This window comes from Ostrea edulis, chromosome 5 (genome assembly GCF_947568905.1).
Source record: "Ostrea edulis chromosome 5, xbOstEdul1.1, whole genome shotgun sequence".
NCBI classification, from domain to species: Eukaryota; Metazoa; Mollusca; class Bivalvia; order Ostreida; family Ostreidae; genus Ostrea; species Ostrea edulis.
The window spans coordinates 30,913,357-30,930,064 of record NC_079168.1 but is presented as its reverse complement, the minus strand read 5'-3'; the positions used below and the strand labels follow the sequence as shown (position 1 = coordinate 30,930,064).

The window sequence follows — 16,708 nt, the reverse complement described above, 5'->3', positions numbered from 1 at the left end:
CAATATATGTCATTTACTGTCCCATGTTAGAGAGATTCCAGGCCGGTAAATTACCCATTCTCGACTAAAAGTGCATTTTATGTCAAGTCATGCATAGGCCACTCCTGAAAATGAAGTTTATTTCTGTTTAACCATGGAGGTGTTGATTTGTTCAAAATGATTGTCCTTCTTTAAAGCAATATTAACTCTAATTCTGAAATTTTTATTTTGTTGTAGAAATTTACTATTACGGTAGTTTTGTATGCAACTTTAACCATAATCACCAAGAAAATTGAAACTAAGTTTAAGATTTTATCAAAATGAAGATTTCGATTCTGTTGAATATATCTAAACATTATTTAGAAATGAATTTTTGCACAGTAAGACCATAATGTAAGTTTGCTTCTTTCCTTCTCTGAGCCTCTGAATAGGTTTTCTAATGCAAATGTTAAATAAGTTTATATAAACCTTAATTATTTCTGTCAGAGAAATAGTAAATCACAATTTTACAACAAAAATTTTCAACACCTAAATGACAGCTTAGTACTGCTTTAAACAATGTATTAAATTCCCCCAGTGTACTAAACCATAGCAGACTTGAAAGAAAGTGTGAAATTTGAAAACAAGAAATCTGGAGAACAAGTATATTTCTATTTTCATGAATTATGCACAAATTGACTGATGATGCTTTATGCCATTGCAATGAAACTGCTACTATTGCAGATGACAAATATTGATTTTTTTCTATGAGAGATTGTCTAGCAATCAGTATTATAACGGAGCTGTGGGCCTCAGTTATCACTTACTGCCGTACTCAGCAGGTACACAATCACTGCACGGATTCCTACTTTTCTTCGTACGCCAGCTTCCTTTTCCTAGTAGTGACCTAAGTGGTGGGGAGCAGTTTAATCAGTGCTATATTTTGATGAAAAGAAGTGAATTTTTGAGGAAGTTTATCACAGCAAAACAGGTGTCTGATCTCTCAACCGGATTGCTTCCCGACCAGGTATAACAGGGTCTACTGTAATCTCATGCCTTGATAGAGAATTTCAAAATGTCGTTGCAGTTGTGTTACATGTATCCAGAATTTGACCTTGTATGTTCAGGAAATGTCATGTCATAGATGATATATCTATATACACTTGACACATTTCTGAAATTAGTTAGAAATATGGATTTTAAAAATGGAAATTTTTATGCTTTCTGATGCTCCTTATTATCAGGTTTGTATTTACTGGTTCTACCTTGGCTGGTGGTTCTTGTTGATTAAGATTGAATGATTAATTAAATGTGACTAATCTGTATTAGGACTAATTGAGAACTATAGTCTCGAAAGTAGAAATTTCTTGTACATTATCTAGTGCCATTATGAAGTAAACTTTCATATTTTACATTATATATTTCATATTTTACTTTGTCTATTTCATTGAAAATCATCTTTTGTTTAAAAAAAAAATAAAGATTGTCCTGAATTTTCCAGTACATATTTTTAAAAAAGCATGTAGGCATAGATTTTTATCATGAATTTTAGATATCATGATTATTGTTAGAGATTAATTCAAACTTCAACTTATATTAGATCATTTGATTTTTGGATGAGGTATATACCTGGGTAGTGAAAAATTTAACAGTTGACTCTTTTATGGGCCCTTACACTTTACATAATTACGTAACGCGTATATATAGAATTTTACTCAGCTCAGCCACAAAAACCTTAATCACATGAAAAAGTCAACAGTTTTTTCAGCCTTTTAAATGAGTTTGCAAACAAATTAGACTTAAATTTCTTTTGGGGTCATTTGACGTGAAAACTCGGTACCTGTTTACACCTGTTAGACTAACATAATTCTATATACTCGGTACTTCTAACTGGACGATGGTCAAACGTCTAGAAAGATTTAGAGGTCTCTAAGTCAAAAGTAACAATGACTGAATGACTCACAGTAACAGGGAACTGGAATATATTGGTCAGTTTTGTTATCCAGTAATCTAAAATCATGTATCATGAAGTTTTGGGTTTTTAAAATAAATTGATTATGGTATCATTGTGTAATAAGAGAACTGTTTCAGGGAAATTCTTTCCAACTTTGAATTACATCATTTGTTCATAAGAGAACTCTGAGGTTTTTTTTTTTCCTCTTATGACATAATCAACATGATAGATTATCATGTGTGTAACAGGGTAATTCCCATTGGTATAACACAGTATAATTGTCCTTGATCGGCATCATAGACATATTTACTTTAAACTCTAATGTCCACACAGCGAGGAGAAGTGCAAAAATGACATGGGAAAGTACACATGCTCCGCCCTGATGTGACATTTCACTATTGATTTTATTGTCTTGTTACATAGCTGTTTATAAAATTGTAAATCAGTCGCATTTGAAGTGGATGATTTTTTTGTGTATATATAGATCATGAAGCCATCATTGGATCTATGATAATTATTCATTTTTAGTGTTTTAATGTTGTAATTTGACTAATCATGGATACCTATTCAATTACACTCCAGTTAATTTCAACAATAAAGTATGAGAATGTCTTTATTATTTCTCAAGTACATAAACTTTAAACCTGGTGTAAAGGTATTTGATTAACAATGATGTGAGAAATGTGTATTGGTATTCAAAAGATTGATTTACTTTGACTTTTATAGGACATTAAAAATATGTGGGTTTTTTTTTTTACAGGAGAAAAAGGAAAAAGAAAAAGCAGCTGTTCTTTCAGTGGAGGAATATAAAAGACTACATAACATTGGTTCCCGGCTGTCAACGGAGAGCATAATCACTTATAAGGAATCGTCATTCCTTCAGTCATCACATTCGGACTCTCTGCTTCACAGTGTGACTTCCAGCAGATCTCCAGACAAGATCAATGACTTGGCTTTTGCCCTGAATACAGATGATTGGCCATCGGATTGTATTAAGTCGGGCAGCTCACCAGATAAGCACAGAGAGTCTAAATCACACAAAATAACCGAAAACATTAATGTAAAATACGAAAATGATACAACATCTCCAAGTAAAGAAATTAATAGACAGAAACTAAACTGGAAAAATAGTGGAGATGAAAATGGTGAAGGGAAGTCTACAAATAAGAAGAAAAGTTCAAGCAAAACAAGTAATAGGTCTTCAAGTTCTGAAGTTAAAAAACAACAAAAATCCAAGAAATCTGAATCGGTACCAATGCCTGGACGAAGAGTGCGACGCGAGGCCAGTCTAAACGCCATGGCCATGGTGAACATTTTGTTTGAAAAAGAACCACCAGTACCAAAGTCTCCGAAAAAACGCAGGTCCTCCTCTCAAGCGGATCTGCCCACTGAAGAAAAAGATGCCCCAAAATCACCCACGAAAAAGACGAAAAGCGTGGAAAAGAAATCCGAAGCAAAAACCCAAACAAAAAAGGTGTCAGTTATAAAATCGCCCAAGGATAAGAAAGAAAGGGACAGTAAAATGATTCTGAAGGCAAATTCTTCAATTTCGAAGAAAAAAATGCTCAAATTTAATTCAAATAAAAAACTTGAGAAGGTTAAGAAAGTTACAGAATCTAAATGTGATACTGAAGATAATTCTCCTGATCCTAGTAAGCCAAAAAAGAAGAGAAAAGATACAAGAAAAGCAGCAAGAACGCACGAGATTGTGATCCCCAAACGAAAACGTTGTTGCTCAGGATCTATGTGTGCCACATGTTTTCAGCCATTGTCATGCCAGCACCAAAGTGCCATCTACTGGAACAACCAAGAACTACCCCACAGTGAGAATATACCCCGGACAAATAGCAGCTCGGACCCGGACGACATCAAACCCTGCATGAACATGGACATGACAACTTCTGGTTATTCATTGTCTCGATTGCAGCATATAGATAATGCTTCTTACGTGAATACTATGGTGCAGCACCCCGCCATGTCCTCACATCGATGTCCCCAGTGTGCCCAGGCTGCGGGGTTGTTGTCGGGTTGTCAGACATATGCCCTTGGCGGGGTGGGTAGTTTGAGTTCTGTGAACTTATCCGCTGTGATGCCTTACCCACCAGCTTATGGAGGATCCTACACACTGCCCTACCCCGGGACGTCAACACTACCACACTGCAGTAAGTTATAAAATAGTTGTAGAGGTACAGTAAACCAGTTATAGCAAACCTCAGTGAAAAATAGTTCATTATAGCCAAACTTCATTATACAGTAAAACACAGTGAAAGCAAACCTCAGTGAAAAACAGTTCATTATAACCAAACTTCATTATACAGTAAAAGTTCATTATAACCAAACTTCATTATACAGTAAAACACTGTTAAAGCAAACCTCTGAAAAATAGTTCATTATAACCAAACTTCATTATACAGTAAAACACAGTTTTAGCAAACCTCTGTGAAAAACAGTCATTATAACCAAACTTCATTATACAGTAAAACACAGTTTTAGTGAACTTCTGTGAAAAATAGTTCATTAGAACCAAACTTCATTATACAGTAAAACACAGTTAAAGCAAACCTCTGAAAAATAGTTCATTAGAACCAAACTTCATTATACAGTAAAACACAGTTTTAGCAAACCTCTGTGAAAAATAGTTCATTAGAAACAAACTTCATTGTACAGTAAAAGTTCATTATAACCAAAATTCATTATACGGTAAAAGTTCATTATAACCAAACTTCATTATACAGTAAAAGTTCATTATAACCAAACTTCATTATACAGTAAAACATAGTTATAGCGAATGTCAGTGGAAAACAGTTCATTATAACCAAACTTTATTATATTTAAGGTGGCTCACTACACCCAGAAATAGTTTCTCAAATCAGTACGAATTGACTTAATCATAAAAAATATGATGATATGTAATAAGTATATATATGCCAAAAAGGCAGAAAATATGTAAATTTTGATAAAAACATGATTTTCAAAAAAATTATTTAAACACATGTGAACAAAAGACTGGTGGATTTGAACTTGAGATCTGCCGTTCACCAGCCCAATGCTTTAACCACTGAGCTACGATGTTATACAAACAAATCGATCGATACAAATACTTTCACAAAACATTTAAATCGCCATCTTGTGGCGTAGTGTCATAAAGAGTATAAGCTTGACTGTAGTGAGCTACCTTAATATGATATACATTATTTTTCTTTATTAGGGAAATAGATATGATACCGCAATACACATGAAATCGCGATGAGTGTATTCGTTATAATCATGTTTTACTGTATGATACATTGATATTAACCCATACACCAAAATTAAGCACAACAGAGGCACAGACAAGAAGCGCAAAATACATAAAGAAAAAGTATTACATAATAATTTTCTTTTACTAAATTTGGAACAATACATTTGGTCTCGTGATCCTGTGTTTGAGTTGGAATTAGTGTGGGTGCAGTGCTCAATACAATGATTATTGGTGTTTTTTTCTGGGAGTGCCTTAAATGAGAGTGATATGTTAGCATTTATTTGACAAATGACTCGAAAAAACAAAATCAGATAGCAGCTTAGATAAACAACTGTGACATGCTCTTCATCAGTAGGTGTATTGATTTTATATTCATCTGTTTGCTTGTTAGATTGAATCAACTGTTTATATGCAAATTCATATATTCATATGTATGTATGTTTCCGCTGATCCTTATCTTGTAGGATAAAAAAAAGCACTGAAAAGTTTTGATGATCAAATGATTCTACTGAGATTGTTGTTAGAGAGAAATTGTAATTTACTTCTGAATGGTGGTTTGCTTTTATTTATGCTATTTAATATTTGTCTCATTGGCATTATCTGTGGTTTTCAGCTTGTCCACAGTGTTTGTATTATTCCCAGTCTGGTACAAACATTTCCCATCAGCCACTGCCTTCAAGGGATCATTGCATCTTATCACATCCGCCAATAAGTGTTCAACATATTGAAGACAAACATATCGAGGACTCAGACACCAAGGTTGCTGAGGAGATTATTGATGTGGGAATTGAGGAATTTCCTGTGGTGCAGCAGAATGCTTTCACAAAATCAAACAGTGCAGAAAAGGTCAGAAAAAAGAATTCAGATTCGAAAGTCATCAAAATTAAATCAAAGTCATCTTCAAGTGAAAAAAGTACAGTTAAACCTCCACGAAAAGAGAAAGGGGAAGTGCAGAAAAAATCTGTGACGGAACCAAAAGCCAAGATGTCTCCCATTAAAGTCCCAAAGGAGAGAAAGAAGAGCACCTCATCAAAAAAGGAAGCAAAATTACAAAGGACAATATGTCTTCATGGCTGGAGACTGCATGGGCCAATGGAGAACAAAAAAGTATACAGTTATGTAAGTCAAAAAAAGGTATTGAAAGTACACATAATACATATCACTGGGAGTGCTTTCAATCAACCGTGTGTTTTTACACAAGAATATTACAAGGTAATAGATTTAAAATCAGTGAAGTATATTTACATTTGATTTATTTACAAAATTAACATTGAGTTAATTAGTAGAAGCAATGATCATCTATTAAAGGGCAGCCACGTATTGGACTTGCAATATTCAATTGACTTGTCAAGCATTTTTCAAATCAACATTTATTTGAAAAACTGACAATTGATATCTTCTCCATTATGAAAATGGTAACTTCTTTTGGCAGTCCATCGGTATCTCGTTTGAAGCTCAGTGTTACCAAGCGATACAGCACTCGGACGGCGATATCATTCAGGTTAGGGACTGTGTGATGCTGAGGTCAGGTCCAAAGACCACAGATATTCCTTTTGTTGCCAAAGTCACTCAATTCTGGAAGCACCCACAAGATGGTATGTCAGTGGACCTGTTATGTCATTATTGTGTGCCAAAATTAAATTATGGAAAATGAGAATTGATATAGATTGACAGACTCTGGCATTTGCATCCTGTTTTACATGTAGGAATGCAAATCTATGGATGTAAGAAAATAACCTTGTGTCCTTATTCAGATTGTAGCCACCTACTAGAGGCCATTAAAATTATTTTGCAATACCATGAGCCAACTTTTTTTTGTGTGCCAGAAACATCTCTGAGATTCACAAGTACTCAGTTCTCTTTAACACTGTAAATCGTTTGTTCATCAAATGTTTATTTTTAATAGCGCAGATTTACATGGTAATTGTTATGGGTAAATAAGACAGTTGACATATTTAAATGGGGTCATAATTTTGCATATTTAAGTTTTTGATTTAGTCTTCAGGTCATGATTTGTGGCATTGTGTGTACTCAAAATTATTAATCTTCTACTAGTGAAGACGAAGAGGACTTAGTTGTAGAGAAAAATTTATGCAAATATCAAGTTTTTCCACACTTTTTTTCATCATGCTTGGAGATATTCATTTGATATTCAGGACATTTACCATGCCATGTTGCAAGTTCGAATTTTGTCCCGGTCCATTGATTTTTTGCTGAGTTATGACCCTTGGACATAGAAAATTAATATGGAATTTGAACCTGTCATATATGACTTTTACTTTATGGGACCTGGCTATACTTGTGCATAAACTGTTAACGTATGATTATTCACGCAGATTATTACGCAGATGACTTGACTTGGGGCGGGTAGGGAACATGTTATGCAATACTTGCAGTATGCCTGTTATTTTCGTTTCAGTATACGCGTGTCTACACTGTATCTCTGTCTAGCAGTACTGCAACAAATTACTTATCAGCTGATTGTCATCAGTTGACATGAATTGTCATAGACAATTTTAAACTTGCATAATAGCTTTGAATTTTTAACTCTAATTATCACTTCAAAAATATTTGAAACATTTTTTTTTTTTACTTTTAGGCCATTAAGTGTGCTTTTGTGCATTAAATTAACTAGATCAAAGTGATTAGTCCTAACATGCTCAAAGCAGTTTGTAGACCATGTGTATCCCACCTCATGAATTAATGACAGTTTGACATGAATAAAGCAGTTTGTAGACCATGTGTATCCCACCTCATGAATTAATGACAGTTTGACATGAATAAAGCAGTTTGTAGACCATGTGTATCCCACCTCATGAATTAATGACAGTTTGACATGAATAAAGCAGTTTGTAGACCATGTGTATCCCACCTCATGAATTAATGACAGTTTGACATGAATAAAGCAGTTTGTAGACCATGTGTATCCCACCTCATGAATTAATGACAGTTTGACATGAATAAAGCAGTTTGTAGACCATGTGTATCCCACCTCATGAATTAATGACAGTTTGACATGAATAAAGCAGTTTGTAGACCATGTGTATCCCACCTCATGAATTAATGACAGTTTGACATGAATAAAGCAGTTTGTAGACCATGTGTATCCCACCTCATGAATTAATGACAGTTTGACATGAATAAAGCAGTTTGTAGACCATGTGTATCCCACCTCATGAATTAATGACAGTTTGACATGAATAAAGCAGTTTGTAGACCATGTGTATCCCACCTCATGAATTAATGACAGTTTGACATGAATAAAGCAGTTTGTAGACCATGTGTATCCCACCTCATGAATTAATGACAGTTTGACATGAATAAAGCAGTTTGTAGACCATGTTTATCCCACCTCATGAATTAATGACAGTTTGACATGAATAAAGCAGTTTGTAGACCATGTTTATCCCACCTCATGAATTAATGACAGTTTGACATGAATAAAGGGTTTTGATCAGGGTGTAATAATTGTTTTGATTTGGGTTAAGCGCATTGATTAACAACAGTTCTTGTGAATTCTAAATACAACCACTTAATTTCTGGCTATTCATAAAACAAGAAGGCTATCCCCATATTAGGTAATTATGTAATGATACATATTAATAATTCATTTTTTCAATTAACACTATTGTTTGTACAAACCCTTCTTAAGGAAGGATCTATGGTTGAATTGAAGTCCTTTGATCTATTAAAGGTGTATGTTTTTCAAGATCATGGACGTCATGGAGATTTCTACCAATCAGAAAACATGTGTCGGTATTATGTACATAGTAGTAATGATCTTGAACGTTTGTTAAAATTGTCTTGCTGATACTGTTATCAGAAAAGATCTCAGTGAATCGAGTTGTGATTTGCAGACTTTATCATCAGGAAGTGGTCACTCTGTGTATAAAGGACACCCAACACTTGTTGCCCTAAACTAGTCACTTCTTATTAAAATCGAGATGTAAAGTGTTCACTTACTTGTGGATATTTTTCATCATTGACTATTTACAAAAGAAAGTACACGTAGTCACTTACAAAACTTTGTTTAAAGTAAATAGTATCATAGTTATTGCAAAGTAATTTTGATAGCCCCAAAGTTTGTTGTATAATTTAAGAGGGAATTTTTTTTCTTCTGTATAACTGTTAGGGGAGTGGTGTTTTTTTTTCTGTATGTGATTCTTCACTATTTACAGGAGATGTTATGATGAGTCTGCTGTGTTTTTTTCTGTATGCGATTCTTCACTATTTACAGGAGATGTGATGATGAATCTGCTGTGTTTTTTTCTGTATGTGATTCTTCACTATTTACAGGAGATGTTATGATGAGCCTGCTGTGGTATTATCACCCAGAACACACTGAGGGGGGCAGGAAAAGTCAGCATGCCTCGTGTGAGCTGTTTGCCTCCAAACATAGGGATGAGAACTGTGTGGCTTGTATAGATGACAAGGGCTACGTTCTCACATACAACGAGTATTGCAGGTACGAGCAGGAAGTAAAGGACACTCGTATTATACAATATTGAAATCTGTCAGCAGGCAGTAGTACAGTGACAGTCAAATTATATGTACATGCTTCGTATAAAAACAAATCTTATTAGATTAGACATCTGGAATACAGAATAAGTTTTTTTTTAGCTCACCTGAGTCATAGACCATAAATTTTTCTGATTAAAGTTTGTTTATTGTTGTCATTAATTTTTATTCTATTGCAATACGCCAGTTTCGAGATACGAACTCTTCTGTATAGGAGGTGCATTTAGTGGAACTTTGAATGCCTAAGTGGGACAGAGTGGATATACAGCCAACGAGGAAGACGATGAAATGTATTAAAAGCGGCTTCTCTTTAAATATGTAAATGTGGGAAATACAAAATACTGTCGAAAGAAATGTTTTACTGAAGTGGAAACATACAAACAATGTCATATTTGCAAGAAATATCTTGGATATGGTACTTATGAACAACGAAATAACGTGATAGAATAAGAATTCTATGTATTTAATTACTCCCTAAATACTTATCACTTACTTAGTTTGTGTATCAGTCGAATTCGGGTTATCAAACAGCATATGAAAAACTTACTGAGTACATTCACTTATGCTGTGATGAACATCTGTCCCACTCCCGCGTGTAAACAAATTCTTTCGCGCCTTACTATGTACGAGAGTTCTCCAAAGGGAAATAACTCGGACGTATCTCGAAACCGGCGTATTGGTTGTCGTTGTGTGTCGTCAAAACTTAAGTATATAGTGTTTATGTGTAAAACACTTAGATAACATCTTCTTTAGTGCTATTGATACTAAATTGAAACTAAATGGATATTTAGAAGGAGCAGGTAGTCCTTTACCAAAATTGTGAATTTGGTGATCCCAGGGGTAGGGGTTTGGTATTAGGGTGGGGCCAAAATGGTCAATTATTAAATGTGTGAACAATAGAAATTTTTAACTTCTTGATAACTATTATTCCAATTCTCTTCAAATTTGGTATAAAGTGTCTTTGGAACTAGGGAGACATAAAATGTTTCGGGATACCTGCACCCCTGGGGCCTCAGGGGTGGGGCGAAAACTGCCCAATATTGACCAATTTTCAAAAACTCTACAACCACACATGTTTAAGAAAAACAAAATGCATAGTGATGTTGAGCAGGAAAGCCTCTACCAAAATTGTAAATTTCATGATCCCTGGGGTAGGGGTTCTGACCCAGGGTAGGGCCAAAAGTACTATATAGTGTTTATACATGTATAAAACACTTAGATAACATCTTCTTTAGTGTTATTGATACTAAATTGAAACTAAATGGATATTTAGAAGGAGCAGGTAGTCCTTTACCAAAATTGTAAATTTGATGATCCCCAGGTTAGGGGTTCTGACCCCAGGGTGAGGCCTAACTTAGTTTACAGTATTTGTGTACAAGTTTGCTGATACTGTATAAAATTTAAATGCATACTTAGGAATAGCAGAAAAGGATGTACAAAAATGAATTTTACAACCAAGGGTTTTAACTCTAGGATGAGTCCAAATTAGTCATGTCTTTTAATGTTTCAATGTTAATACACCTATGATATTATTTAAAGCCTTTTATCAGTGTATGGACTTTTTGAGGACATTAAAATTTTAAGAACACATCTTGTTTTATACTGTTGCTGAACATAGGAATTTAGCTTAGATATTCAGAACAGGAAGTTTTTTTCTAGATTTCATAGCCCTTGGGAGTACTATTTTTCTCACTAGTACTCAGGTGACCGATAAGGCCTGTGGGCCTCTTGTTTGTAGTACCCAAGGGCAGACCACTCAAAGCACAGATATGCACCAGAGATATAATTTCCCCTGTCTTTGAGAAATAATTTCAGTCTCAAGTATTCCCATCACATTTCAGTAGTAAATCTTTTAGCTGTCGAGTAAATCTTGTTATTTTACATGTAGACTTGATCAGGTCTCTTTGTTAAGTTTTATTTCTGTTCATTTTTCTGCTCTCTCTCCTACCATTGTAAGCAGTTGGTGTATACCCTAACTTGCTTTTAACAGTGACACGATCAGTTAGTACTACGTTATTTATAAAGCAGACTTCGTGGGCTTATTATTATTGAAGAAAGAATGCTGGTTCACGGAAATATCTTCATGTAAATGTTTGATAATACTACATGTACCGGTACTACTACTTTTTATACGCCCGTCTTAGGACGGGACGTATTATGTTATGGCCTTCATGTCCGTCCGTCTGTCCGTCCGTCTGTTAGCTTTTTCGTGTCCGGCTCATAACTTAAATACTATGAGGCCTAGAATAATCAAACTTTGTCAGATGATGCATCTTGGGTAGAAGGTGTGTCGCACATTAAAACCAGGTCGCTGTGACTTTTAATTAAGAAGATATGACCAAATATGGCAAAACCCTGTCCGACTCATAACTTGAAAACTATGAAACCTAGAATCACCAAACTTGGTCAAATAATGCATCTTAGGTAGAAGGTGTGTCACACCCTACTTTAGGGTCACTGTGGCCTTCATGTCCGTCCGTCTGTCCGTCCGTCTGTTAGCTTTTTCGTGTCCGGCTCATAACTTAGATACTATGAGGCCTAGAATAATCAATGTCACATGAGGCCATAAAGTGGGTAAGATTCTTAAAGGAAGGTTGACATTTGACTCCATGCATACCTATCTCTTCATGGTGATATGTTCATGTTAACAATATGTGACGGGCGTATCATGTGCCGTGGCGGTGCACTTTATTGGTGCATATATCATGATAGACTTGCTTGGCTAAAATACGGAGGCCTTGTTGTAGATTAGATGTTGTACAGATCTATAGCTAACTGCTTGTATTAAACCGGGAATGTAGATGTTGTAAATCTTTCAGTACTGAACAAAAACCAATGCAAGACATTGATTTTCTTAACATTATATAGCATTTTGGAGATATTTGGGAAACAAAGTATGGACTCTTTGACATTTGGATGTCTGCTGTTAATTTTTACCTGGGCAGGTGCGAAGGCTTTTGTTATTATTCTGTTTTTCAACGTTTCTGCTGGAATCTCTATTGAATTTTGCTGCCCAGAAAAACAAAGTTGTTTACATCTTCGATTCAGTTGTTTACCAGGATGCCTTCATTAATTCTGTTTTGTTGACATTTGAATGTCAGTGTATACAATGCTATGTGTGTGGTGTAATGGATTTATCAAAATGTCATTGTAGGTTTCACGCGGAACGTCTACGCAAAGAAACACATCAGCTGCCTCGGTCTAAAGTGGTGCCCCCCTCAGATTACCCCCGCTCTAGTCGACTTCCTCCGGACGACGTGGACATCAGTACAGTGTTTATCTGTCGTCAGGTTTACGACTTCAAATTGAAACGTATTTTGAAAAATCCATCCTAGCACATTGCCACAGCAGGGACTGTTTTGGTTTTGTCTGGTTGAATTCAGTTTTTAATTACTTAAACAGCATTTACATTGTTAATTGGTTATGTAGTGAAATTCATATCATACATATCTAAATTTTCTACAGGACAGTTTTTGTTCCTGTATTATTTTAACCTTCATTCAGAATGTAAAATGACAAGAAATTGTCTTTTAATGTGTCGAGATGAAAATGACATGAAAATTCACTGTATACAAAATGATAGGTGTTTAACCTCACTACAAATAGAAATTGTAAGGTTATATTAAATAGATTTAATTGTTAGAATTTTTTAAGAATTCAAACTGACTGATGAGGGTGCAGGAATATGATAAAGTATCAGAAATTTTTGAATTTTAAGGAAATTGTAGGACAGTAAAACACGGTTATAATGAACCTCCAGGACTAGCAAAAAACAGTTCATTATATCCAAACTTCGTTATATCCAGTAAAATTGTCATTACTTTCCTCTCACAGGGGAATAAATGTCCCCTTGCAATAACTGTGAATTCGTTATATGTTTATACTTGCTTATATTGATACAAACATTACTCAGTGTAAATGATCTAGTCCATGTTAACATATACATGTGGTTCAAACTCATTGTTTATTAATCAATAATGGTTGGATTATTAATATGTAATGCTGATTCTAACTCAGAATGAGAGGTGTGGCTCTATAACTGAATTGAGTTTTTTTTTTTTGTTATCTTGTATATCTGTGATTTAGTTAGAATGCAGCAGGAGAAAGAAACGGTTTAATACTGTGAGGTGCAGATCCTATAATTTATATTTAATAAAAAGACAAATATATGTGTACAAACTAACCGTGTAAGGTTTGCAGTGAATATCGGAATTATACACTGTGGGCTGAAAATTCAGGTGTTTATTAATCATGTGGAACAAATCAAGAAGAAGGTAGAAATAAATTTTATTGGAGAATGTTTTTACATTTATTTTGACAAATATGAACCGTTTTGTTTCTGAGGTCTAATATATGTTATGTTTTTCTTTTTATCTGTCCTTAGTATTAACCTTGTCTGTAACTTTTGAATTATTCGAGAAGAGGACTTCGTATTCGTCGAATGATTTTTGTAACTGATAAACTATTGTATTTAGTTATGCTCTGGGAGCATGGTGGTCTTCTTTTGTTTTAGATCTTATGTTTTGGATTCCATTTTTAAGAACATAAATTATAGTTATGTACAGATATTTTTAGGTTTTTTTATATCATGTCTGTAGGTGAATAATACTTGAATATAATATATATATATTTGTTTGATTAAAGCTAATGAAATAAGAATGAAAATTTTATTGATACATAGTATAATCGTGTCATTTTAATTTGTTTTCCTTTTTAAATGACATGCATGGATATGTTATATGTCTGTGGTGTGCCTTAATAGGAGAGATTGAGATGAATTTTAATTTTTACTGGCATTCCTTCTAGTCTGTGTCCTGTGTTAATCTGTGAATGTATGCAGTGTGAAATCTTACGCTATTCCCTGTCAGGTTTCTTGTTACGATGAGCTTATGTGATTGAAGTATCCCACGAGAGGCTGATGTTATGTTGTATGAGAATATATATTGTTATTTGTTCTACTATATAGTTGTCTGTCTTTCAAAACAGTGTGATGATGCGGTACTAAAATGGGTGTGTCTTGTATGAGAAACAACAAAATGGCTACTTCCTGCACTGTTGATTCTGTTGAAGGACTTTACTAGATGTATATTATGTGTATAAAGACGTGTCATTGTCCAATTATATGTAATGAATTATTTCATGTGCTTACTGTAAACCAGCTTTTATTTGCGGCAACTTTATTTTGCTATTCACCTGTGGTAAACTGGTTCACGGCAGGTAATTTTTCGTGATCAAGCTTTTTTTTTAGCCTATGACAGACACTGAAGGATTGGTTCACGATGAGAAGAAATATCCACGACGATGAGGTTCTCGCAAATCTCGTGAAATTTTCTAACATGTGAATAAAAGTTGGTTTACAGTATTAGAATACAGTCAAGTATTGTAATATCCTATAAGATATGCGTACATCAGATTTTGAATATTTCAGGTGCAATATCTAATTTAAAAGTACATGTTGACACTTCTGTGAATTTACCTGTTTACGAAGATTGAATCGGAGTGTTGTTTATTTCATGTAGAAATACATTCGTAAATGAAGTGAGCATGTATTTGCTGATCTTTTTACCACAATTTTTTTTATACGCCCACATAAAAATGCAGGCGTATTATGCTATACCGCTGTCGTCCGTCTGTCCCTTTAACTTTGTCTTCGCAATTCCTCCTAAACCCTTTGGGGGATTTTAATGAAACTTGGTACAAAGAAAGATCACAATGTGGAGATCTGGATATTACAAGGGGAATGCTGCACCACTATTTTTGAAGGAGTTAGGGCCCTTGGACTTAGATTTATTTTATGCAAGTACTTTGTCTTCGCAACTCCTAAACCCTTGGGGAATTTTAATGAATTTGGTACAAAGAAAGATCACAATGTGTAGATGTGCATATTACAAGGGGAATGCTGTCCCACTATTTTTGAAGGAGTTACAGCCCTTGGACTTAGATTTGTTTAATGCAAAATACATTGTTATTGCAAATCTGACGAAATCCTTTTGTGGATAATCCTTTCTTACTTGTTCAATTCCTGGGTCAATAATGTATGCGGGCGTATCATGTACTGGTTTAGCGGTGCCCTTTTTTTACTTTACAAGCAGTTGAATTATTTGAAGAAGTTCATACAGGTGATTGTTTGAGAGGTGATCGTGTAAAACTGAAATACATTGTGCATCACAGTGTAGATTTATTTTTAAAACAAGTACCTGTGTATTGGAATCGGAGGATTTGCAAATTAATTCTAAATAATCACAGAATTACATTTGTTATACATGGCTGTGGTGATATGTATGTGTTATGGAGTCTGTTGTTTTGTTAAAACGTACTTGTTTTATTCATCAGCAAATCTTGCTCAGTATTTTTCATCTATTAAGAGAATGATCTTCTTTCTCAGTGTACTTGTACTCACCTTAGTGATGACTTCTGTGTACCAATGTCAGCTTATAATTGTGATCAAGTGTCAATCTAAAGCTGGGGTAGAAATCATGTCCTTGTTGGGGAAAATTCTTTTATAATAAATATTCAAAAACCAGAATCTTGTAGTGCTTCTTCTTTGACTGGTTAATGGTCAAAAGAAATTTAGTCCAACAGAAAAGGGACATTGGTTGATGTAATCATGCAGGACAATTTCAGCATCTCACTGGTACGGGTGTCACTAATGCCATTTAACAAATTAAATCACCGCTTCAACTTGGACCAAGAAAACATAAATTCTTAACCATAAACCAATAACTGGGCACCTGATCCCACCTCTGGTATATCCAGGGGTCCGTGTTTGCCCAACTCTCTATTTTGTATTACAGTCATGTACTTAAACTAGCTCTCTGAAAAAGTATTGGGATGGGTCAGTCTGATCTGTCACAATATTTTCTCGGAGAGCTACAGTTCTGCAGCTAATTCTTTATAGGAGTTATGATTGATTGACTGATTGGTTGTTTTTATGTCCTGTGGAGAATTTTTCACTCATATTGCAACGTTATTTTTGCATCGATGCATTGGGAAACACTGTCTTAGATTTTCCTTAAACCATTTAATAAGGTAATGAG

At 34.6% G+C, this 16,708-nt stretch overlaps 1 protein-coding gene across 3 annotated transcripts in view; it reads left to right on the top strand.

Annotated features, from left to right (window-relative positions):
• Window positions 1–16,197, top strand: part of LOC125649904 (bromo adjacent homology domain-containing 1 protein-like) — a 32,422-nt gene extending 16,225 nt beyond the window's left edge. For 2 of the 3 annotated variants that reach the window (XM_048877757.2, XM_048877758.2), the window contains 5 exons: window positions 2,673–4,074; window positions 5,767–6,272; window positions 6,586–6,748; window positions 9,450–9,618; window positions 12,826–16,197. In XM_048877757.2, coding sequence (XP_048733714.1) covers window positions 2,673–4,074; window positions 5,767–6,272; window positions 6,586–6,748; window positions 9,450–9,618; window positions 12,826–13,006 — 2,421 coding nt within the window. In that variant the 3' untranslated portion in view covers window positions 13,007–16,197. Of the gene's footprint in view, window positions 1–741; window positions 986–2,672; window positions 4,075–5,766; window positions 6,273–6,585; window positions 6,749–9,449; window positions 9,619–12,825 lie in introns of those variants that run through there. The other variant, XM_048877759.2, reaches the window with a different exon arrangement.
• The last annotated feature ends 511 nt before the right edge of the window (window positions 16,198–16,708 follow it).